At 42.1% G+C, this 23,857-nt stretch overlaps 1 protein-coding gene across 1 annotated transcript in view; it reads right to left on the reverse strand.

The window, feature by feature from the left end:
* The window catches only part of CACNA2D3 (calcium voltage-gated channel auxiliary subunit alpha2delta 3), a 1,102,401-nt gene that overhangs the window by 823,191 nt on the left and 255,353 nt on the right, over nt 1–23,857 (reverse strand). The window contains exon 3 of the mRNA XM_060238809.1: nt 22,045–22,161. Within this exon, the coding sequence (XP_060094792.1) occupies nt 22,045–22,161 (117 nt within the window). The remainder of the gene's footprint in view (nt 1–22,044; nt 22,162–23,857) is intronic.

A 23,857-nucleotide genomic window follows, 5' to 3' on the forward strand; every position in this document is an offset into this window, starting at 1 on the left:
AAGCAGAAGGTCCCAGGTTCAATCCCCGGCATCTCCAACTAAAAGGGTCCAGGCAAATAGGTGTGAAAAACCTCAGCTTGAGACCCTGGAGAGCTGCTGCCAGTCTGAGTAGACTATACTGACTTTGATGGACCGAGGGTCTGATTCAGTATAAGGCAGCTTCATATATGTTCATATTGGTACTGAGTACCAGCACCTTTATTTGGGTTTCCCCAAGTCCTGATCCTCCTGCACCAGCCTATCTTAAGTTAGCCAGAGAAAGAGAAAGTGGACCTTCAGCCCAGTGGGGTAGAGGGAGGGGGGAATTAGTGGAAATAAGCACAACCTATATATGACTACTTACATTCCCCCCCTTTTTTTGCAAAAAAGTCTTTCCTATAATAAATCTGTATGCTGAAAATATATTCTGAAGCACACAGATTTCACCATAAATGGGATCCAGATTAGAAAAAAAAAACATTCAGAAGCACGAGTAGTTCATGCTTTGGAAGCTCTATTTCTGCAGAATGTCCAAGTCAGCATGAAGATGTTCTTAGGTTTTGGGATCACACAAATATGTCTATGATTGGTCAAAGTGTGAATAAAGAAAATCATAATACACGGAAACAGCAAAATGTGTCACTGAAATACTGAATAAAAACCCTTTCATTTGTTGCTGGTAATTAATACAATTATACCCAGCTTTTTATTATGTCTTTATTCTGTCAATTCAACCTATTTATAGAAAGATATGGTTGATTCACCATAATTTCATTCCTCCCACAGCCCATTTTACATGCCTTACTAAAAAAATGTATAAATTTCTTTCACATTTTCATATCTCAGTGTCTGAAGGCTAGAACATGGTCTAAAAGTTTAATTACATATAGTTATATAGTTCTGAAGAATCACAGACAATGGCAAGAGACAAATGACTCACAGGCTTGGGGAAGCTGCCTGAAATTCCTATAGATCAGATCACTGCTAGGGTTACCAGCCCACAGGTCCCAGTGGGGGATCCCCTGATTTTGAGGGCTTCTCCCGGCCATGGCCCAGGGAGGGGCGGCTTGTCCACTAGGCAAATTAGGCATTTGCCTAGGACACCAGCAGGGCAGGGACATTGAATTTGGCCGTTCCATCTGACCCCCTAGGCAAATCCCTACTTGCCTCCCCAGCCTCTTCCTCCCTCTCTTCACAATTTCAATGCCCAGGATGGGGCAGTGGAGTGACGTGCTCCCTGTGCTCTTTAAAGGCCAATCCCCCATTGATCAGCTGATAGGTGGCAAATGCCACCAGAGGCTCACGGCTCCTATGCTGGCCCTCCACCGCGATCCCAAACAGAGTAGGGTTGAGGGGGCAGTGGGGGGTAGGACAACCAAACCGCTGAAAGAGTAGCTGCCACTGCTGCCTCCTCCCCCTTCCTTTCCCCACAATCCAGGAAGGAATTGGGGGAGGAGAAAGCGGTGGCGGCCACCCTTTCAGTGGCTCGCTCACCCTTCCTGCTGCTGCCGCACCCTCAATCCCATGATAGGGATTGCGCTGGAGGGCTGGCATAGGAGCCGTGAGCCTCCAGTGCCGATCAACTGATCAAACTCCACTGCCCCTTCCCAGGCATTGAAATTGTGAGGAAGGGAGGGACGGGGATGGTGGGGTGCGGTGCCACAGACAGGCATGGTGGGCAACAAGGCTGCCTGGGGTGCCATGTACCCCAGGCAGGTGGCCAGTCAGGCATCCAGAGGCCAGTCAGGTGGCCAGTAAGGAAACCCCTCTCCTAATGTGATGATGTGATGACATAACCTGGAAGTAATGTTATTGCATCAGGGTTGTTGCACAGTGGATGCTTTGGTTTTGGGTCAAATTCTATGATAAACCTAATTTAACCATTGAGTTTGCCCCCAAACCACAGCATCCTCGTGTGACATCCTCAATGCAATGTCATCACTTCCAAGTGATAGCATTGCATTAGGGATGTCATGTGATGTACCCACCCCTAGAACGCCCTCCCCCCAAACCTCTCCTGCTGGACCCGCAACATAACCTGTCAATCCAAGTCACTACTCATAATAAGTTTTTTTGCACTCTGACACAAAGCAAATGGAAAGACAGAGTATAAATGTTTTAATTAATTAATTAAAGCATTTAAAAATATTGATGGTATGTTATCCAGCTTAATTCCAGGTGTTTCAGAGGTGCAAACTATTGGCTATGAAGGAAAATAGTATGCATGGAGAATTCTGAAGGCTCAACCTATAATATAAACACAACAAACTCAATTTTTTAAAAAAGGTACATTAATAGGATACTTTCTTTACAGCTACTGCATTCTCTTTCCTTGAACACATCATTCCTTTTCACAGACAGACATACAAAAGTTTGTATGAAAGAGCAAGAACTTGAATGACTACAGAATTTGTTTTTAATCTCAAGGGTGATGTTATTTACACTCTAGCCTTGACCAAGTGACAGGAGATCCTTCTCAACAGACTAAAAGGACCAGGTAATAAAATATAGAGTATGTATGGAAAAGGCAATTATAAATGACATTTTATTTTGGGTTTAAAAAGCAATGTTCTCTTAACTCTCACAATCCCAAAATTTTAACGTTTTAGAATGTTTTATGTAAAACTCATAAGATTTCAGTTATGTAACATTGCTGGGGCAACAGAAGGGTTTGTATTGTACGGTTACAAGAAAAACTGATGGAGCATGACTAGGTTTTTTTTCCCCCTTTCAAAAAATTAAAAGGCTAAACTTCAGAAACATAAGAGTTCTGGTAGGGTTGGCCCTCACAACTTTTGTTGCAAGAATATTTCTGTAATTCCATGGCCAACATTAGGGTTCAAATTTCCACCCACTCAGAAATTCCCTAGATGACTTTGGGTCAGTTAGTTCCCCTCACCCTAACCTACTTCATCAAATTATTTTAAGGATAAAGTGAGGGAAGGGCCAAGTAGACCTCCCTGAGCTACTTGAAGAGAGTGCAGATTTTTAAAAAATGTGATAGAGATGGATGAAGGGCTTTATTTATTCAGAGGACACCAATCTCCAGCTGGAGGTCTTCAAGTGCCTGTAGTCAGGAGATAGCAGTGGGTAATCTCAAGCCAAACATAGGGTAGTGCCAGAGGTAAATTTTAACATGACTTAAGTTTCACAGGATCCCTTCCCTTCTGCTGTTAACTCTCACAATTCCAATCTCTTAAACCACAAAGTGGAGCCACCAGCTGCAGGGTATCAGTCCCTAAGGGCCAATTAGAGGCTGGTGGGTTAGAAAAAGGAGAGGTTTTCTCCTAGTTTTAAGCCTTTGTCTACTTGCTGAGGCAAGGAGTGGCAGTGACCTTAGGGTCAGCAAGAATATCTTAGAACCCTGGTGGAACGGGCTGGGCCATCCCAAGAGGGAGTATCTGAGGAACCCTGGATCATTTTGACTTCCTAAAATCAACCTGAGGGTTGAGGTATTAGTTAGCTTTGAAGTTTTTGTTATTTTTAATTGCATTGTGTTGGGGGATTACCTGCACAGTTAAAATAAAACTTTGTTTAAACTATCTGCTGCATCAGTGGCTTGCAAGGTACTAGTGCCTATCGGCACTACTTAAGAGAAGGTGAATGCCTTAACCATCTTTTGGTTAGTTGGAGACTGTTGAGCCCTTAGGGCAAGCTAGGGTAGATTGGGTCCTATAAAACAAACCAGTCTGGTAGCAGCAACCTGGGGGAAGGTGGAAGAGCTTGGCCTCCCCCCTGTTATTAGACATAATTGTCCTGGGAGTAAATCTAGGCTGGCCTCCTCACAAGGAGTGGGGAGGTGGCTAGAGGGACCCCTGGGCACCACACATAGTCCCGCAAGTGCCACGTGTACCTCCTATTAACAACCCATAGTGAAGAGAACTGGTGGAAATAGCCTGGGGTGGTGAAGGTACTGGTAGAAGGAGAGAAATACAAAGATCTGCTTAGTTTCATAAAGATAGCTAAAACTACCAACAAACATTAGAAAGTCATGAAGACTTCAGGTCTGCTGAAGGTCCTACGCATTAGCAGAGATACCAGATTTCTTGCTAAAATATCACTGAGTGACATGTAGGAATGTCAGCCTCCAGGTAGAACTGGGGATCCCCTGGAATTATCCCGAAACTACAGAGATCAGTTCCCCTGGATACTTTGAAGGGTAGACTCTGACGGATTTCTCACTAGTGCTGCTCTGCTCCCAGGCTTCTGTTTTCCCTGGTGTAAGCAATCCATTTCCCATCATTTGCTCCACAGACACGTTTTGATGTGTGGGTCCCTCCAGTTCTCTTTACAGCTTTATGATGCTATCTTTTAAGGATTAAGAAACTGTGAGGGGAACTGGAGGGAACCCCATGTTATTTCTGGTTCCGGCACGCCCAGCTTAAGGACGACAGTGACTTTGTCTCTGATTAAAAAGCTAGGTTATCAAAGTTTTTAAACCTTCAATTGATGTTTTAAACTCATCTATTGCAGCTTATAACTTTGTTCTTCCCTCTTGGCAAGGGCGGACAAGTTTTATCTTATCTTACTCCACTAACGAGGAGTCAATTATCTGCCGTCCATTTACTGCTGGGAGTGGAGTTTAAGAAACTTCCGCCAGAGGATTTTATGTCTTTCTTTAAGTCTAGTTTTGGAAGTTTACCCTTGGCAGAGGAACCTTTCCAAGTTGTGGATTTTGTGAGATTATTTAGCTCCTCCTTTGAGAAAAGACTGTTTGAAGTTTTAGAGTCACTATTATTTTCACCTGTGTTATTCCAAGCGTCTCCCTTCTAACTCTGGATTGCATTTTACGTTTTCTGTTCCAGCATAGTCTTTTGTGGTTTGTGCTTTGGCTGCTTGTCAACAATGGGATTGAAAAGGACATATCCTTTTGAAGAAGAGGTTTTTCAACCGTCATTTAAACAATCTAAATTGGATCATTTTTTTCCTGCAATACCATTGCGAAACAGGTTCGAGTGCTTGGAGGCGCTGTTGCTGAGGAGGGCGAATTCCTCACCTATCCAATCACCCCAGAGACTGAACAAGAGATGCCTGGTTCCCTGTCTCCTAATGACAGACAAGCCACCAGACCTTGGGAGGGGCTGGAGCTGCTAGCCCAACAAACAGTTCTAGTTGCCGAATCCCTGAATAAAATATTTCAAGCCCAAGAGAAGATGTTGGCCCTGCTTCAAGAACTGAATAACACCATGTCTATCAATAAGGATAGCAGCAAACCAATCATTAAAGGAAGTCCAAGTGTGCAATTCCAGTCAGACAGTTCTGATGGTGACCAGAAGGCTAATGTAAAAGCCTCCTTTACACTAGTCCTTAATCCTTATGCTGTAGTTGTTAATGTGTTCCCATGGAGAGGGAGATACATTGATTGGAGCCAGAGGAGCAGAGCAATTGGTCATCTGGCTGATATTTTAAGCTTCACCATAAAGGTATTGATCTTATTCGGATTGAGAGACTAAGCAGCCCAATCAGGTTTGAACGTTTTCTTTTGCATTTTCGCTCTAAGACAATACCATCACGACTGTTTGCCCAATCCATCAAATTAACTGCTCTGGGCATTCAGGTACACCTTAATTCAGGAGCTAGCCCCCAAATTTGCTACAATAAAATCTGAAAGATCCATTCAAGATTTAAATTCAAGGGCAACAGGGACCCAAAAGGCGCCTATCAACCCTCGGGATCTGCTGATGATCCTAGACCTGCCTATTCCCTCCAACTTACAACAGCCATTGAGGGTGTCAGGACAGCAGCCCCCTACTGATATCTCTGTCCCTAAGATCCCAGAAATGTTAAATTCAAGGAGTCAGATCCACATGGAGACTGTGGATTCCCCAGGTGCAGAGGATGAGATAGAGGAAAGGCTTCTCACCTCCTTTAGGACGTTACCAACTCAAGAACAAGATTGTATACTTGGTCATATGGAGCTCTGGGTATCCACCCTGAAGAGTTTAAGACAGCCCCTGGCAGAAAAAATGAACCTGATGGAACCCCCCTCTGCCATAGATGGTTCTCTAGTACCAACGCCATCGAGACGCATTCCACTGGAACCAATCATAACAATCAAGAAAAGGGGCAACAACACCAATCTGATTATCCCTCCAGTCTACCCAGTCTTGCACATGATCTTAGATGAACCTACTGGAGTCGAAGGAATCACTGACCCTGTTTCTCTGGCAGAAGCTTCAAACGTATGACAGCAAATTCAGCATAAAATAGAGAAGCCAAACCATCTTAAAATAATCTCCTGGAACATAGCTGGCTGGGCCCGCCTGAGAAGCCTAGATCATTCCTCACTTTTTAAGACATATGACATTTTATTTCTTCAAGAGACCTGGACAGCTGGGGAGCTTTTATTGGATGGTTACCATGGTTTTACTAACAAGGCTACCCCTGGTGAAGGAACTGGAAGGCTCAAAGGGGGATTGGGAATTCTAATCTCCTCAACAATTAAAGATAAATGCGAACATTTAATTAATGCAAACCCATGGACATTGGCAGTTCTCCTTCATTTTAACACAGAGACTATTTTATTAATCAATGTCTACTTACCTCCCCATCAAAGACAATCAGACATTCTTACAATCTGGAATGATTTCGAATCTTATTTAGAGGATCTTCTTAATGATACTCCAGCTGATATGATCCTAATGGGAGGGGACTTTAATGCTCAACTAGGCCCTCATGATGAGATCCTTATTGGAAAGTATGGATTTCCGACTTTCATCAATGAGGACATCCCACTCTCCTTCGATGCCTTTCAAAAGACCCCAGGGAAAATTTTGCAGGGGCTTGCTTAGCAAGGATGGCTAGAAGGTTTGACCTTTCCATATTGAATGGCTCCATAGTAGGTGATTATCCTAGGGAGATCACCTTTCTAGCCGGCACTAGATACAGTACTATCGACTATTTTCTAGCCAGCCCAAGATTACTTTCGAAGGTTCTTCACCTATAAGTTCTACCCGAACTAGAAAGCGATCATCTTCCACTATTACTCACTCTAGCTCCTTTAGTTCCAGAGACTTTTCATAGTATTACAATGGGCCCACATTTGGTTGCAGTCCAACAAATGAGATGCCGTGCCAAGTGGTCCGATCAGTTGGCACAAACAGTGAGGGAAGCCCTGGAGGAGGAGGATGCTTGCTCCAATAGAAAATTAATTATGGATACTCCCCGTGACTTGAACCCTCTGATCCCCTTCGACCATCTCCTCCAACTCATAAAACCATTACTGGTTCAAGATGCTTCTGTTCAACATTGTAGATTCAAAAACGTCTCCAAGCCTTGGTTTGATAAAGAATGCAAGCAAGCAAGAAGAGATCTAAAATCAGCGTATCATGCATATAAGAACTCTGAGGGCCTTGATTCTCTGTGTGCACAATACCATCTTTCATGCTCCAAGAAGTTATACAAACAACTGATTGCCACAAAGAAGCGTGAGGCCATGAAAGTGCTGTGGAATAGCATTATACAGTCATCCAAGGAGAAGATCTTGACAGGGTTTTGGAAATTGATCTCGAGCCACTCCTGCAGAGACATCTCCCCCATTGACTCATTTGTCACCCCCAAGAATTGGGAATCATTTTTTCAAGTGCTGTACTCTGATCCCCACCATTCTGCAGTTCCCCAGATTCATGAGGCCCTTTCAGACCTGCCACCTTGGCCTCCAGTGACGGCTGGAGAAGTTAGATCTTTGATCAGTAAACTCAAAAGAGGCAAAGCTCCAGGCCCTGATTTTATTCCCCCAGATCTATTGAAAGATAATATAGACTGGTGGTCCTCTCTCTTGGCTCCATTGTTTACATATATAGATTCGACAGGGGATTTACCTGAGGCCTGGAGAGAGGCTATCATCATTCCTTTTTTTAAGTCCGGGCAGAAGGATAATCCAGCCAATTATAGGCCGATCAGCCTCTTGAGTATTCTGGGCAAACTATACGCTAGCCATCTTCTAGAGAAATTGCAGTGCTGGCTGATTCAAGAAAGGTATTTGGTAGATGAGCAGGCTGGGTTTAGGGAAGGACGATCCACGTTGGGACATAATTTGATTCTATCACATTTGATAGAAAAATACACAACCAGTAGAACAGTTTCTCTTTATGCAGCCTTTATTGACTTAAAATCTGCTTTTGACTCCATTCCCAGAGGGAAATTATGGGAGAAGTTAAGTGCCACCTCAATTGACAGGAGACTTTTATTCCTGATCCAGGCATTATATACCAACACGTGTATTAGGGTCAGGTGCAATAAGCATGGTCTCCTTACTGACCCTATTCCAACGTTAAAAGGAGTCAAGCAAGGCTGCATGCTGGCCCCTTCCCTTTTTGCTATCTTTATTAATGATATGATCAGCAACCTCCATCTAGTCGATACTCATCCCCCCTCCCTGGCAGATAGGAAACTGGTAGCCTTACTCTTTTCAGATGACACAATCTTGCTGTCTAGAACACCAGTAGGCCTTAGAAGGGCATTAGCTCAATTTGGTCTTTATTGTGATCATAACCTCTTAGAGATTAATTATCAGAAAACAAAAGTAATGGCTTTTGGCACAAAAACCCAGGCTAAGGAGATGGAATATAAATGGCCATAGTCTACAACAGGTAACAATTTACAAATATTTGGGGGTCATGATTCAGTCCTCAGGGTCAAAGAAGGCTCACCACGAATATGCTGCCAATTCTGGTCGCAAATCGACCCAGGCCACCATTAGGTTTTTTCTCATGAAAGGGGGGCATTTTATATCAGTTGCATTAAAACTCTACTTGGCCAAAACAATACCCCAACTCACCTATGGAACTATATTGGGTCCATCCTTATCAAGTTTTGATCCCCCTGAGAAAATTCAGTCCAAATTCTTGAGAGCCATTTTCCACTTTCCAACCTGCGTTTCCAATGCAGTACTCCGCTTAGAAACTGGCTTGCTAAGGATGGAGGCTAGGGTGAGCCTACTTTCAATCACCACTTGGCTTAATCTCAGCCATTGCCCCACGAATATCACATTGTTGATTTTAAAGGATAGTTATTGTTCCTCTTGGGTTAGAGCCATCCATCAGAAATTGTCTATGATTGGCTTTTCACCTGAATCTCTCCAGATAATGTCAAACAGAGACTACAAGACATTGAGAGACAGAATGATATTGCCAAGGTTCCGAATTATCTAGCTCCCCCTCAAAGGAGATATGTGTTAGCTCCAGCCCCCTATCTCTCAACAATACCATCCCACAGAAGGGCCTTTTCTATGGCCCGGTGTAATATCTTTCCTTCAGCAGTCGTTGAGGGCCGCTTTAGAAAGGTGCCTATGGCTGAGCAGGTTTGTCCTTGCGGTGCAGATAAAGTTGAAACGATTGACCATGTTTTGTTTGGGTGTGGCCTATACCCTGGCATACAAGCCAGGTACATTTATTCTTTGTTGGAGGGATGTCTCGGGTTTTCTGATTTCAAAATCAGAAAGACGCTGTTATCAGATTTTAACCCCCAATTCACAATTAATTGTGCCAAATTTATGGCGGTAGCTAGGAGAATTTGTGAGGATTATGTAAAGAAAGGGTCCTGAACTGACTCTTTTTTGAATATTTCCAAGCTTGTATTTTATATTTTCTTAAATGCTTGAGTACTCTGTATACCATCACAAATGCTACTGAAACTGATATAAATACAGAGACCATGCATAAAGTTGCCAAATTTTGTTCCCATGCAATCAAATTGCATTTTATGGTTCTTACAAGTTAATGTCGAGGTAACAGATTGTAATTTTAACCAGTGTATTCTAGTTAATATTTCTTCTGGAGCTGTATAATTTTTAAATTTTTTATTATATGTAATATATTTATTAAGCTAGAGGATGTTTGACCACTACTGTATTATTTGTCATATCTCATTATTCATACTAATGTCCTATATTTTACTTTCACATTTATTTTTAAAATATCTTACATTTTACTTATTTAGGTCCATCTTGATTTTTACAATTTTTATGTGGTTGTTGTTGGCCTGCATTGTGCTGTGTATTTGGTCATGGACCATAATAAAGCAAACTGAACTGAACTGAACTGAACCCCATGTCAAAATATGTCCACAGAGCAACAGTACTGAGAAATCGATATCTGTGTTATTGTACCCCAGTGAGGTCCCTGTCCTCCCCAGGCTTCATTCCCAAATTGTCAGGAATTTCCCAATCTGTATCTAGCAAACTGGCAACCCTAGTGATGCGGGAATGCAATAAACACTCTTTATTCTAGAGAGGAGAACCCTGACTTGAGCATGTATTTATGAAACATGGCCTATAAATGCTCTGAATAACTACAGTGGTAACAACTCACCACTCTGACCTTGTTTAGAGCAAATTGTCTCTGACTGGCCCAAGGTTCTGTAACTCATGTCCAACCAAATCTATTTGTTCAGTGATACCTCACTGATCAACCACCACTACCACCTTTGGGGTCTCTAACCACAAGGTTATTCACATCTTGTTTCACAGGTCCCCTCTGAGACCAGGACTGGACAGTTTACAAACCATCCATTATAAGGAATCTTGTGTACACACCACAGCATTACACTATGACATGTATCTTACCTGTGATCACTTAATGAAAATCAGTTATCCTTGAGCCCCATGACTGTATTACCTTTAAAGCCCTATATGGCCTAGGACCTGCCTACCTGAAGGACCGTCTCTCCCCACACGTTCCCCAGAGAGTACTGAGATCGGGAACTCGAAATTTCCTAGCTATCCCCGGGCCAAAAGAAGCCTGCTTAAAATCCACCAGGGACCAGGCCTTCTCTGTCATGGCCCCCTCCTGGTGGAACCAGCTGCCGGAAGAGGTGAGGGCCCTGCGGGACCTTGCCCAGTTCCGCAGGGCCTGTAAGACAACCCTCTTCCGGCTGGCCTTTGACTAGCTGGTACAAGCAACAAGAAACAAGAAATCAGGTGTAGTTATAATAGAGGTTGCTGTCCCTAATGTCTTAAATATTTAAATGGTTTAAATGGTTTAAATGTTTTAAAATTTTAAATGTATTAATTATTTTAACTGATTTATGCTTAAACTGTATTACGGTAATTATTTTTAACTGCTTTACGCTTAGACTGTATTTATGTGGAACTCCATGCTGTGAGCTGCCCTGAGCCACTTGTTGGGAAGGGCGGGATAGAAATTATAAAAATAAATAAATAAACTGTATTCACAATGAGGGTAGCTAAAGACTAAAGAAAATGTTATTTTCTCATTAATAAACAGGTGTCATAAACTATTTTTAATTGATGAAAAAAAGTGAAATTGTACTCTTCTTCCACTGCTCTGAACCCTTTCACTGCCCTGAACTTTTCCATTGCTTCACATCATCCACCAGTTGCCATCTTTCCTGTTCAAATTTTTTATTGCTCAGTGAACAAAAGTACTGACATTCTAATTCCAAAAAACTGGCTTGTCCTGAGGATCGTTCCAATAGAAGAAAGGCAGAATTTTAAGTGGTACACCAAAACGTATTCCCCATACATGCATGAAAGCAGCACACAGATGTTATATTTGACAAACCTAAACAATATTATTCTAACGACAGCTCTGACGTGTCTGGATGACTGTTGTAAAAAACACCTGGGAGGAAAAATATTTCTCTTCCACTGGCAGTGTTTCTAAAATGCAAATACTGATATGCTGCTCTGGGGGGGGGGGGAAGTATCTCTACATATGGAATTTCATGATAAAAAGCTTTAATGTCCCTGTTTTCTCCTGATAAACCTTGCTGGTTTACTGATGCGTGAATGTGTTGAAATTGAATTATGGTACAACAGCAATTACTTTCCATAGTACAACTATCCATTCTGCGGTGAACACCAGGTAGCCAGAAGAGGCAAACCCCCCCCCCATCACCACCTTAATAAAAAGAAAAAAAAATATTTTACAACATTTTCAGGTATAGTACAATATTAAAGTAACTGAGTGGGGGGATATACTATATGTATACCAGAAAGTGTTTTTATTCTAGCACTATCACTATAGATCAAGCTACCAGCTTTAAAAGCATTTTATTAGATGTGTGTAAACTGTTGCTGAAAAACACTGGATGTTTCAGAAAAAAAGGAAGTGGATTTTTTTAACAACAGCATTGACTATACTTACTTTGGCAGAAGACCTTACCAGCCCTCTTCAGCCTCTCTTGTTTCTTTTATGCTGCTTTTTACAAGTAACATAATAAATCAAAATGGCCATTTCTCTTCCTGCCATGTAGGTCATTGTGGCAGACTGAATGCTCTCTTCATTTGTAAAGGAACACACTATTTAATGGACTAGACAACATGTGCCTGAACATCTTTCGATAACAACAAATGCTGGATTCATTTTAGGTTACTGCAATGTATTTTTGGTTGCTGCAAACTATAATTAAAGAGTTTGCTTTAAAAGTGACAAAATGGTACATGCACCTATATAACGTTTTGAAAAATGCTGATGCAAAGAGGCTGGATTCAGAAAAGTAATGGAAGGGTACATACACATTAATTTCTTAGGCAAAAAAACCCCAGGCTTCCAGCAACCAAATATGTATGTGCCATCATGTCTCAAGCAGTTTAAGGTGACCCCAGAAAGGGCCTTTCAAGATATCTAAGAAGCAGAACACAGGTGGTTGTATCATCATAAATGGAACTATGTTAATGTGAATTATGTTCCTGATAGGGTTGCCAGCCTCCATGCAGGACCTGGGGATTTCCTGCTTTTACAGCTGATCTCCAGCTGGTAGGGATCAGTTCCCTTGGAAATGGTTGATTTGAAGGATGGACTCTATGGCATTATACCATGCTGAAGCCCCTCCCCTCCCCAAACCCCACCCTCTCCCAATCCACCCCCAAGTCTCCAGGTATCTTCCAACACACACCTGGCAACCCTAGTTCCTGGGGAAGGGTTCTAATGGAACAGAGCTCTGCCTCTCTGGATCTGCATTGGGCAGTTCAATAAAGCCTTCATTAAGAGCACAGCTGTTTGTTGATGCCCTCTCATATCAAAATGATGGCTGCAAAATGATGGGAGGCCTCTGAGTACCAACTCCACTTAGCTTCTGAGATTTGATGAGATCAGGCTGCACCATCCCATTCCCTCCAGCATCCAACAGGTTACAAAATTAAAGCACAGTAAGTTAGATTAAAAACAACATTGAAAGTTCCAAAGGAGAACAAAAAGTTCCAAAAGAGAAAAAAATCATGTTGCTCATGTAGCTTCTCAAGTGGACCTTAAAGATGATGGAGACCAAGCTTTTTCAAAGAGGAAGTGCACTTCAGAAAATGAAAAGAATGTGCTACATTAAAGACAGATCTTTTTGATAGCTTTTGACTAATGCAGAAATAACTACAATAACCTTTGGAAAGAATTAAAGGGTGGTCATTTTGGAAGAACAAAGTTCTAGAGTAACCCTAAGCATCACTTGCACATCAAAGAATTTCTTCTTCTTTTATTTGCCAAATAAATAAACCGAATAGTCCTATAATAACATGATGACTTTAAGAATTGTTGACATTAGAATACCAGGTGTTCATGTTCTATCATAGACACATCATGTTCACTTGCCTTCAGAATTATCTGACCTATAAGTTTATGTGCTAGACTTAACAATTTATCATTAAATGTATTTCTAAGTTATCTATGTTTATCAATTTACCAAAGAGGAATTCCCACCAATTTTCAAATACTATGGGAAATTAAAAACACCTGAAGTAACCATTGCTGGTGATTAATATTTCTACCAAACAGCTAGGCTGTTTTTTGAGACTGAAATAATACTGTGCTACTCCATTACAGCAGCTGTCTCAATGAAAAATGTCACGGTAACATAGATGATTATTTGCACATAATTAGCTGTTGGAAAATCGCTTGTATTAGTAATATCATTAGAAAAGAAACACTATATGAATATTGTATTTTGAAGCATCTTGTACTACATAAATTTTGTGCTGGTAAAGCCTCATTTGAGGCATTATTTGACTAGCACATGAATCAGGGAAGAAAGAGGTCACTACATACAGGGCAGATAGGAAACGGGCATTCTTCCTTCGCATATTCTCTGCTTGGATTCACAGAAAGAGCAGGGGTCTAGGATCCACACATGCATACAAAAGATGGGATGGAGTGAAAACAAAAGAGCTTGGGAAACCACAAGAAAGGTGATTGCTCCCTGGGTATGAAGTGCACTGAACTGAAAACACCTTGACTTGCTGAAGTGCAGATTCCTGACAGGTATAGACAAGGCAGGTTATGAGCAGTGCAGTCTGATCAACTGCTTCTGTAGGAAGAAGGCATGAAGAGGCTTTACCTCTGGAATACATCATGCACCTTTCCTTCCATTAACTGGTATAATGGGCTAGTGCTGGTCACCTTTGGGAGCCTAACAGGAATTTTTTACCTCATGTATCTTATTACTATTATTTTCCCATCTATTTCACTCTGCAGGTCTGAGAGAAGACTTAGAAGCACAGAATTATAGTATCACCTCTCAGTCATCTTCTCTCCAGGCTAAACATACCCAGCTCCTTCAACATTCCTCATAGGACTTGGTCTCCAGACCCCTCATCATCTTCATTGCCCTCCTCTGGATACATTCCAGCTTCTCTATATCTTTCTTAAATTGTGGTGTTCAAAACTGAACACAATGCTCTAGCCATAGCAGAGTAAAGCAATAACACCATGTTATATCATCTGGACACTATACTTCTGTTAACACAGCCCAATCACATTGGTCTTTTAGCCACCACATCACACTGCTGACTCGTGTTCATTGTATGGTCCACTAAGACCCCTAGATTCTTTTTCCACATACTACTGCCAAGACAAGTCTCTCCCATCCTATAATTATGCATTGGATTTTTCCTACCCAAATGCAGAACTTTACATTTATCGCCATTAAAATCCATTTTATGTCATTGAGTCCAGTTTTCCAGCCTGTCAAAATCATCCTGTATCATGAATTGCTAGAGTCCTAGTTGGAATGGTAGCATGAGGTAGACATCCTTTGGTCTCAGTTGGTGGCAACAGTGCAAAAAACCTTAGTGTACCTTGGAAACACTAAGGTTGATTACCCTGAAGCATCAATTCAAAGGACTTCTATGGCTGCAGGGACTGGAACAAAAACTCTGCTTGGGACTGTATTAATCTTCGCCCTTCATAGTTAACCTATTAATGTTCGGCCAGTTTGTCAAGAAAGTGTCTGAACAGTACTGAAACCTATTCAAAGATCTGGAGCCACAGTGGACTCACATAAATGTTCAGGGATGTTTATAAAGGGAAAGCCTTCTCTGTACCCCACTTAGGTATCATCAGGACACTTTTGTTGAAAAAGTCCTGCATGGACTCATTTGCATATTAGGCCACACCCTCTGACACCAAGGCAGCTGAAACTAGGTTCCTGTGCATTCCTGCTAAAAAAAAACCCCTCTGGTTATCATCCATACTATATCAGAATTGTTTCAATAATTTTTGACTCCTGAGTGCTATTGAAAGATTAACTTCTCTTTCCAATATATTTCAGAGATACAAATACTTTCTAGGAGTACATAAGAAGGGGAGGGGGAGAAAATGGCAACATGTTAATGGCCTATGGGGAGGAAGTACAATAAGAAACATAAAAAGGAGGAAAAGTTCTGTACTACTATAATGAAGAGCAAAGTGTGAAGACAGAAGAGAGATGTCAAAGGTCAAAATTTTTTAAGAAGTTGGGGAAGAATTTCAAATATTTTCAGCATCTATTCTACATGAAGCTGCTGGGAAAGACTTACATTAGGTTGCAACCAATATAAGGATGATTCTCAGTTCTATCTCATATTTCCAGTGGATCCCAGGGGATGCAAACTTTGAACCAGTGCCTGGAGACAGTTCTAGAATGGATAAGGGTTACTAAAATGTCCCAATGCAACAAAGGTGCTACTACTGGAAGGAAGTATTGATCCAGGAGCAAGTCCATATCTTGGAAGTGCACCTCTTTCTGAAAAAGTAGGTGCAGTGGTGGCCAGGAACACATTCACCAGCTTTGCCCGTGAGCCAGCTGCAGCCTTCCATGGGCAAAAAAATATGTTGCCTGGTAGCATATAGATTAGACTACTGCAATGTGTCCTTGAACAGTATCTGAAAGCTACAACTGGTGAAGAATACTGTATACCCTCTCTGACATACAGAGCCACTCCACCTCCAACCCTTCCCTCCCTATCCTTCCGATATAACTTATATCCAGGAATCTCCATGTCCCACTGATTCTCCTCATTCCACCAAGTTTCGAAATTCCCACAATGTCTATGTTTTCCCCCAGCACTAAACATTCCAACTCACCAATTTTACTTCGAACACTTCTAGCATTTTTATACAAACATCTATAATTTCCCAAGCAAGTTAGGCCTGCGACCTTCCTCCTGCCGCCTCGAGACTTTGGCAGACACTCCATACTGTTTGTCACCATCTCAGTGAACAACTCTGATCCATTACCCAGTAGAAAAGTAACAGCTAACCCTTCATCTCTTTGAAATGAGTCCTCCTGAACCAGAGACATTTCATCTCCTGTCAGCTTCCCCCCAAGATTTAGTTTAAAAACTGCTCTGACACCTTTTTGATTTTAAGCACCAGCAGCCTGGTTCCATCTGGGGACAAGTGGAGACTGTCTCTTTTGTACAGCTCCTGCTTGTACCAGAAAGCATCTCAGTGCCTAACAAACTTAAACCCTTCCTCCTTACACCATCGTCTCATCCACACATTGAGACTTCTAATTTGTGTCTGTCTCTCCAGCCCTGCACGTGGAACAGGTAGAACTTCTACCTTGGAGGTCCTGGCCTTAAGTCTCCTGCCTACCAGCCTAAATTTTTCCTCCAGGACCTCACGACTGCATTTCCCCACATCATTGGTGCCAACATGCACCATGACCACTGGCTCCTCCCCAGCACTGTCTATCAGCCTATCTACTACATGCGTAATGTCCAGTACCTTCGCACCAGGCAGGCAAGTCACCATACAGTCAGTACACGGTTTTGCCACCCAGCTGTCCACTTGCCTAAGGATCAAATCACCAACTACCAAGACCCCTCCGCTCACCAACTGAAGAGCGGATACCCGCTCACCAACTGAAGAAGAGGTCCCTTCTGAGGGCGCATTCCCCTGTTTCCTCTCGACCCTCATGCTCCCTGGCAGCAACAGGGCTGCCACTTTCAGAGTGGCTCATTTAATACGTCTCCGAGAGTCTTCTCTGAGTCCCTAACTGACTGTCTCTGCTTCTCCAGGTCAGTCACCTCGACCTCAAGGGTATGAACTCATTCCCCGAGGACCAGAAGCTCCTTGCATCGAGAACACACCCAAGACTTCTGTCCTGTGGGCAGATAGTCATACATGTGACACTCAGTGCAAAACACTGGAAAGCCCCCACCCCCCTGCTGGCATTCTACCTTCATGATAGCTTTTTAAAAATATATACAGTCCCCTTTAAATCCTGTTTGTTTATGTGGCTCCCCTTCTGGAGGGTCAACTTACCTTATTGGGAGCACAAGGAAATTAGGGATCTGGGTTTCTGGTTCTTACACAGCCCCCAGATGAAGAGCCACAGGCCAAGAAGGTGGGGAACACAGGCACTCCTAATCAATCAGCAACAATCACCTTCACCTTCAGCCCAATGAAACCAAACAGACAGCAGTTCTCCAGCAACCACAAACTCAGAATTTTCAGCAGTCACACAAACTCAGAAATTCTCAGCAACTTCCCTAGCTTATATCACTTATTCTCTGCTCTCTCTCTGAGCTTCTCTGCTCTCTCTCAGACCTCTCTGAAATGACCCTCTGTTCCCTTCTATTATTGTCTTTCAGCAACAGGTGAAGGCTTTTCTGTTTTGTTTTGCATTCTTCACAAATGCTTGCAGCTGTATATTTAATTGTTTTTAATGTTATTTTAATGTTTTTATTGTTTATGGTCTTCAGTAGGTAGCTAGTTGTTCAAGAAGCACTTAATTTTTACCCATAAATCTGCAATTAATTATATTCTACCCATTATTTGTTAAACAGAAAGGTAGAATCACTGTACAAAAGAAAACAAAGTCTTTAGCTTTCAAACAGCGGCATTTTGTCTAGCAGCCAAAATATTTTGAAACACCTTATACATTTGTTAGACAATTCATATTACATAAATGACTGTGCTGTAATTGAAAGAAAACACACAGTGCTGCTCTCCTTCCTCCACACTCCTGCAGAGCAGATTGCTGCTTGTTGATAGTAGCTGGCAAGCCCTTGGTGCTTCTGCTAAACTACATTGTGATACAGTCCAGTGACCCTGAAGTGCAGCAAAAATCCTGCTGCAGTGACTGAGCCCCATTAGACTTTCTCTATATGTAACTGACAGTGTTGATCAACAGCTGTGCACATGGAACTACGTGTGGGAGAAGAAGAATGGTCGTTGCCGCAGTACTTGAAGGAAATGGGACCTGATTCATATGCTACCAGGATTCTGGTCTGTCCCAAAAGCAAAATGGCCAATGAAATTCTATTCCATTATCAAGGATGTAGCATCTTCAGGGCCAGCAGGAAGAACTAGGGACTATGAATTTCCTTAGCCAAAAATATGCATGAATATCACTGTTTCTGGTTAATACAGTGATTTTCTATAGCAGTAACAAAATTCTAAGAAATGCAGGCAATACAACACCCCCTCCCCCTAAAAACAAAACAAAACAATTTGTGTATGTTTTTTGTTCACCATTAGGCATCTTGTTTTTCTCTGATTCTCCAAATTTCGCAGGCAGTGGCATTTCTCCCTTCCATCAGATCCTTCCAAGAGATCAGAAGGTGAATGCTTCCTAGCCAATCATCTCTGGAGGCAATCCCCAGAGAAGGAATTTACATGGAGTCTGTACCAAGCTATAAGTGTTCAGACTACTCTGTGTATAACTCCAAATTTATGCAAATAACTTCCCACTGAAGATTCTTTAGCATCAGAGGAAAGGGTGGGAGAAGCAAGACCCTCATCCTCCACTCCTGCTGCCCCTCATCGGCAAAATCAGCTTCTTTGACTTTTAAACAGTGTTCGGCTCTGATCAAAGCTGTAAACCCAGAGACAATACATGTGAATCACACAGTTTAGCTCTCAGACTCCCCCATACCCAGGACCCCATCACCACCTTCATCTGTGCAAGAACTTCCTAAATAATAGTAGCAAAAATTAATAATTAAGGTACCTTTACAGTGGATGCCCATCATGAAGACAAATGTCTCATAGTAACTGGATGACTGATTCATCACGTGCAACCACTCATATACACTCTGGGTTTGTTTGTTTTTTAAAGTTAACTATTTTCAAAGGGATGGGGCAGGGTAGAAGAAAGGGGGTTTTCTGCAAAGGAAGCCTTTACTTTGTGAATGGGGGGGGGGGGAATGGACACAGCAAGGATGGATGGCAATGCAGAGTTTTCAGCAGAAAAATAAAAATATTAATTGTAAGTCATTGTAAGATAATGTGGGGAAAATAAATGCAGGCAGGGATTTTTTTTTTTTTAAATGCTGGTGTCCATTGGCATGCCCTTCCCCAAATCAGAATCAGTGGAAAGAAGTGCACTTGCACTGAAAGGCACACTTGGGGGGGGGGGGGGGGCGGTGTAAAACCAAACCCTTTTGTCTATTCTGCCAAGGTTTTAGAGGGTATTTGGATTAGAGGAACAACTAGGTTGTGGGAAAATGTGTTTTCATTATCTTTAAAAAACAGATTTTTGTTTTGGATCCTTATTAAAAATAATGGTCCCAAAAATAAAAAAAAACCCAAAACACACAGATATGAAAACTGAACCAGCAATGTCCTTTCCAAAAATCAGCAATCATGGTACGTTTTCCTCCCAAATCCCAGATCTGAAATTATAAGGGATTTTTTTCTCAGCGCACAGTCCTAGCAGGAACTACATATCTGGCTTCACCTATATTAGCTAATTCCTTAAAATATTAGAGGTTTTCGGCTGGGTTGCCACCAGTACGCTGATGACACCCAGCTCTATCTGTTGATGGGTGGCCGGCCAGTCACCGCCCCTGACCAGTTGTCCGAGGCATTGGGAGCCATGGCTGGGTGGTTACAACAGAGTCAGCTGAAGCTGAATCCAGCTAAGACGGAGGTCCTGTGCCTGAGTCGGGGTGGGGTGGGTATGAGTATCGAGCTCCCAGCTTTGGACGGTGCCACATTGGCACCAGCCCAAAAGGTGAGGAGCTTGGGAGTGACCTTGGATGCCTCCCTCTCCATGGAGGCCTAGATCATGATGGTTGCCAGGTCTGCCTTTTGTTATCTTTGGCAGATCAGGCAGCTAGCACCGTATCTATCCTCCCAGGACCTGACTACAGTGATCCATGCAATGGTCACTTCCAGACTAGACTACTGTAGCTCACTCTACGCTGGCTTACCCTTGAGATTGATCCGGAAACTGCAGCAGGTGCAGAATGAGGTGACTTGCCTGCTGATTGCACCACCTTTACAGGTGGGCATTCGGACGGCGCTCCGCAGTCTGCACTGGCTGCCCATTGAGTATCGGATCTGCTTCAAGTTTCTAGTGCTAACATTTAAAGCCTTACGCGGCCTGGGACCAACATACCTGCGGGACCATCTCTTTCTATATATGCCCAGGAGGTCGTTATGTTCGGCCTCCCAACATCTGTTGGCCATCCCCGGCCCAAGAGATGCCCACCTCGCCTCAACTAGGGCCAGGGTTTTTTCAGTCCTGGCCCCAACCTGGTGGAATCAGCTCCCTATTGAGATCCAGGCCCAACCTGGCTTTTTAGCCTTCCATAGGGCCTGCAAAATGGAACTGTTCTGCCAGGCTTTTAGCTGAGGCTGCAGGCGTCTATTCTTGATCTGGTTGGCCTCTCCGGCCAGCACTGTTATCTGTGCTACGAATTGGAATAAAAACTGCCATCCCTATGAGATATCATGATGTGAGATGGCTAGGCTGGGCAATATGTGATGTCATGGTAATCTGAGTGCTGTTGAGTTGTCTGTTTAAAAATGTTTTTATTGTATTTGATTGCTTTATTATATGTTGTACTCCACCCTGAGCCCTACGGGGAATAGAAATTTACTAAAATAAATAAATAAATACACCATACAAGCAGCTACACTGCATTGGCTCCCATGTAATTGCTGACAGGTAGGATTCAACCTTGAGTTTTCAGGGCTTTGAACTGCCCACAAAGTACATTAATTCCTACAGTGCAGTCAAAGCAGCATAAAGTGATGCTGACAAAGACATGCTATTAGCTAGTTTGCATTAGGACAAGTAGAGAATTGTCATCTTGGACCATATAGTCTATTAACAATATTCCCAACCCTTCCAAAAGAGGACCAGAACAAAAGGCATTATAGGAGAGTGAAACTGGGGAAATCTACTCAAAGTAGATGACTCTCAGTACACATTCACAGCAAATTCTCCTAGCAAGTGTCTGTCAGACAGATGTTTTGTAGCTATCCATGTTACACAAACTATATTATGGCACACATGCAATAAGTCAGCAGTGGTTTAATGCTTTGCTTTCACATATTTGCTGAGGCATATAAATTCTGCATATATTCAGCGCACATTTTGTAAAATATATATTCCTGATAATCGGGTCAGTAGCATATCTCATTTTCATATGCCCTGGGATCTGTGTGCAGTGGGGAAGGAACTCTGCACTGCATGCAGACCCTGGCTGGAGGTTCAGGAGCTGTGCTCCTGTGTTCTCCTGCTGAATTCAAGCCTTGATGATAATGTTAAAATTTATATATAAAGATGACATGTTGGACTCATGTGTGGCATATGTCTAAGTATACTGTAGGAGTGTTCACTGTACCATCATCTCCAAATAAAGCACATGTGTATAAGAATTTGAAATACACAGACTTCTGTTGAACATTTTTACTGTGGCTCAGACAAAACAAATATTTATACATTTTTTAGATCCTCCCTTTCAGAAAACTACTTTCCATACTCACCATACATGTAGAAGGCCTTCTGCATTTCTAGTTTTATATAATCAAACCCGGAGGGTTAGAGTCATAAACAAATGGTGCATTGTACTAGATCAACCGATCAAAATATGAAAAGAAAATATTCACTACCTACCCTTACAGCTTCAGCCTTTTTATGAAACATCTCCTCCATATTCTTTGCTAGTTTCTTCACAAGTTGAAGGCCATCAATTTCTTCTATGGTAACATCTTTCTCATATTCTTTATATTTCTGTAACAGGAACAAAAATACGAAATAAAGCTGAACAGCTATTAGCAGTTCATAGCTGGGATATACACTGTAATACATAACATTATCAGGCCTACCAAATTGATGTTATAGAGCTTAGAGACTTTTAAAATACAGTCATGTTAGTGTGAGAGCAAATAAACTGCTGTGTAGTTCCCAAGGTGGGAAAAGTATGTTTTACAGGGTAGCCATGTTGGTCTTCAGTAGAACAGCTAGATGTGAATCCAGGAGCATTTTAGATACCAGCAAATTTTCAGGGTAAAAGGAACTCAGAATGCAGAGGCAAAATACACTGTGTACCTTTGCATACTGAGTTCCTTCTTTGCAGGGCTTTTTTTTTGTAAAAAAAAAAAAGCCCTGCAGGAACTCATTTGCATATTAGGTCACACCCCCTGACACCAAGCCAGCCAGAACTGCATTCCTGCTCAAAGCCCCTCCCACCTTCTCACTGGGGTACAAAAACTCCGAGATCTCCATTCTAATTTTTGACTAAGGGGCCTTTGACTCTCAGAAGCTTATGCCCTGAAAATCTGTTGGTCTCTAAAATGCTACTGGACTTTAATCTAGTACTACCTACATAAAAAAGTAATGGTGGTTTAGCATTCCTTTTTTAAAAATCCTATTATTATAATCATTATTAAAACCATTCATTTTCAGTTTTCCCTCTCACTCCTCCTCATTACTCTACAAGCTAGATTTTGGGGACAGGGTCATAGCTTCAGTTGCTGGTCCAGTCAACAATGGTGCCAATGGGTTGTAGTCATGGCTTGGAAGAAAATATTTCTTTCCCCATCAACTTGAGCTCCCTATTTAATATATCAGGGGTGGCCAATGGTAGCTGTCCAGATGTTTTTTGCCTACAAATCCCATCAGCCCTAGCCATTGCCCATGCTGGCTGGGGCTGATGGGAGTTGTAGGCAAAAAACATCTGGAGAGCTACCGTTGGCCACCCCTGTAATATATCAAAGGGCCAAAACACTCATTTTTACAGAGTTTTATCTCAGTTCCCCAGACCAAACTGCTGCTATGAGTAGGATTGCCCAGGTCTCCAGCTATGCACAATTGTAAAGTGAGATACACAGTACAGAAACCCAACAACAAACCAAACTATGTAATTATGAAAAATAAGGGACCTCTTGGTGCCTCTTGCACAGAATACTCCATGTGAAGCAGCAGCAACACGTAAACAATCCCTACACACACACATACACACACTACTGGCTCCACCAAATCAACGAACCATCAGGAACACCATCAGGGAGTTCCACTCCATGAGTTCCACTCAACTGAATCTCATAGGTTTATGACATTATTGAGATATTCCGAACACAGAATTTATATTTACTAAAGATGCTTTTATTTATTTATTTTGTTAATTTGTATTCCGCCCTTTCCGACAAATGGGCTGAGGGCGCATAACAACGAAAGTTAAAACAATTTAAAACTACAAACTAAAACCATAAAATACAATAAAACAAACAACATATATGGCACGACTTGGATGTTCTTTCAGGTTCTTCAACAGACTGATGTTCTCATCAACAAACATAATGTATCAAAACACACATTAACAAGAACAAAGCTTCCAAACTGTTATCAAAAACTAGTTTTTATCCCCTAAAACCATAATTCACTTTGGTCTGCTTGTATGCCTCTAACAATCACATTAAATTGGCTC

The sequence above is a fragment of the Heteronotia binoei genome, chromosome 5 (genome assembly GCF_032191835.1).
Source record: "Heteronotia binoei isolate CCM8104 ecotype False Entrance Well chromosome 5, APGP_CSIRO_Hbin_v1, whole genome shotgun sequence".
Classification (NCBI taxonomy): domain Eukaryota; kingdom Metazoa; phylum Chordata; class Lepidosauria; order Squamata; family Gekkonidae; genus Heteronotia; species Heteronotia binoei.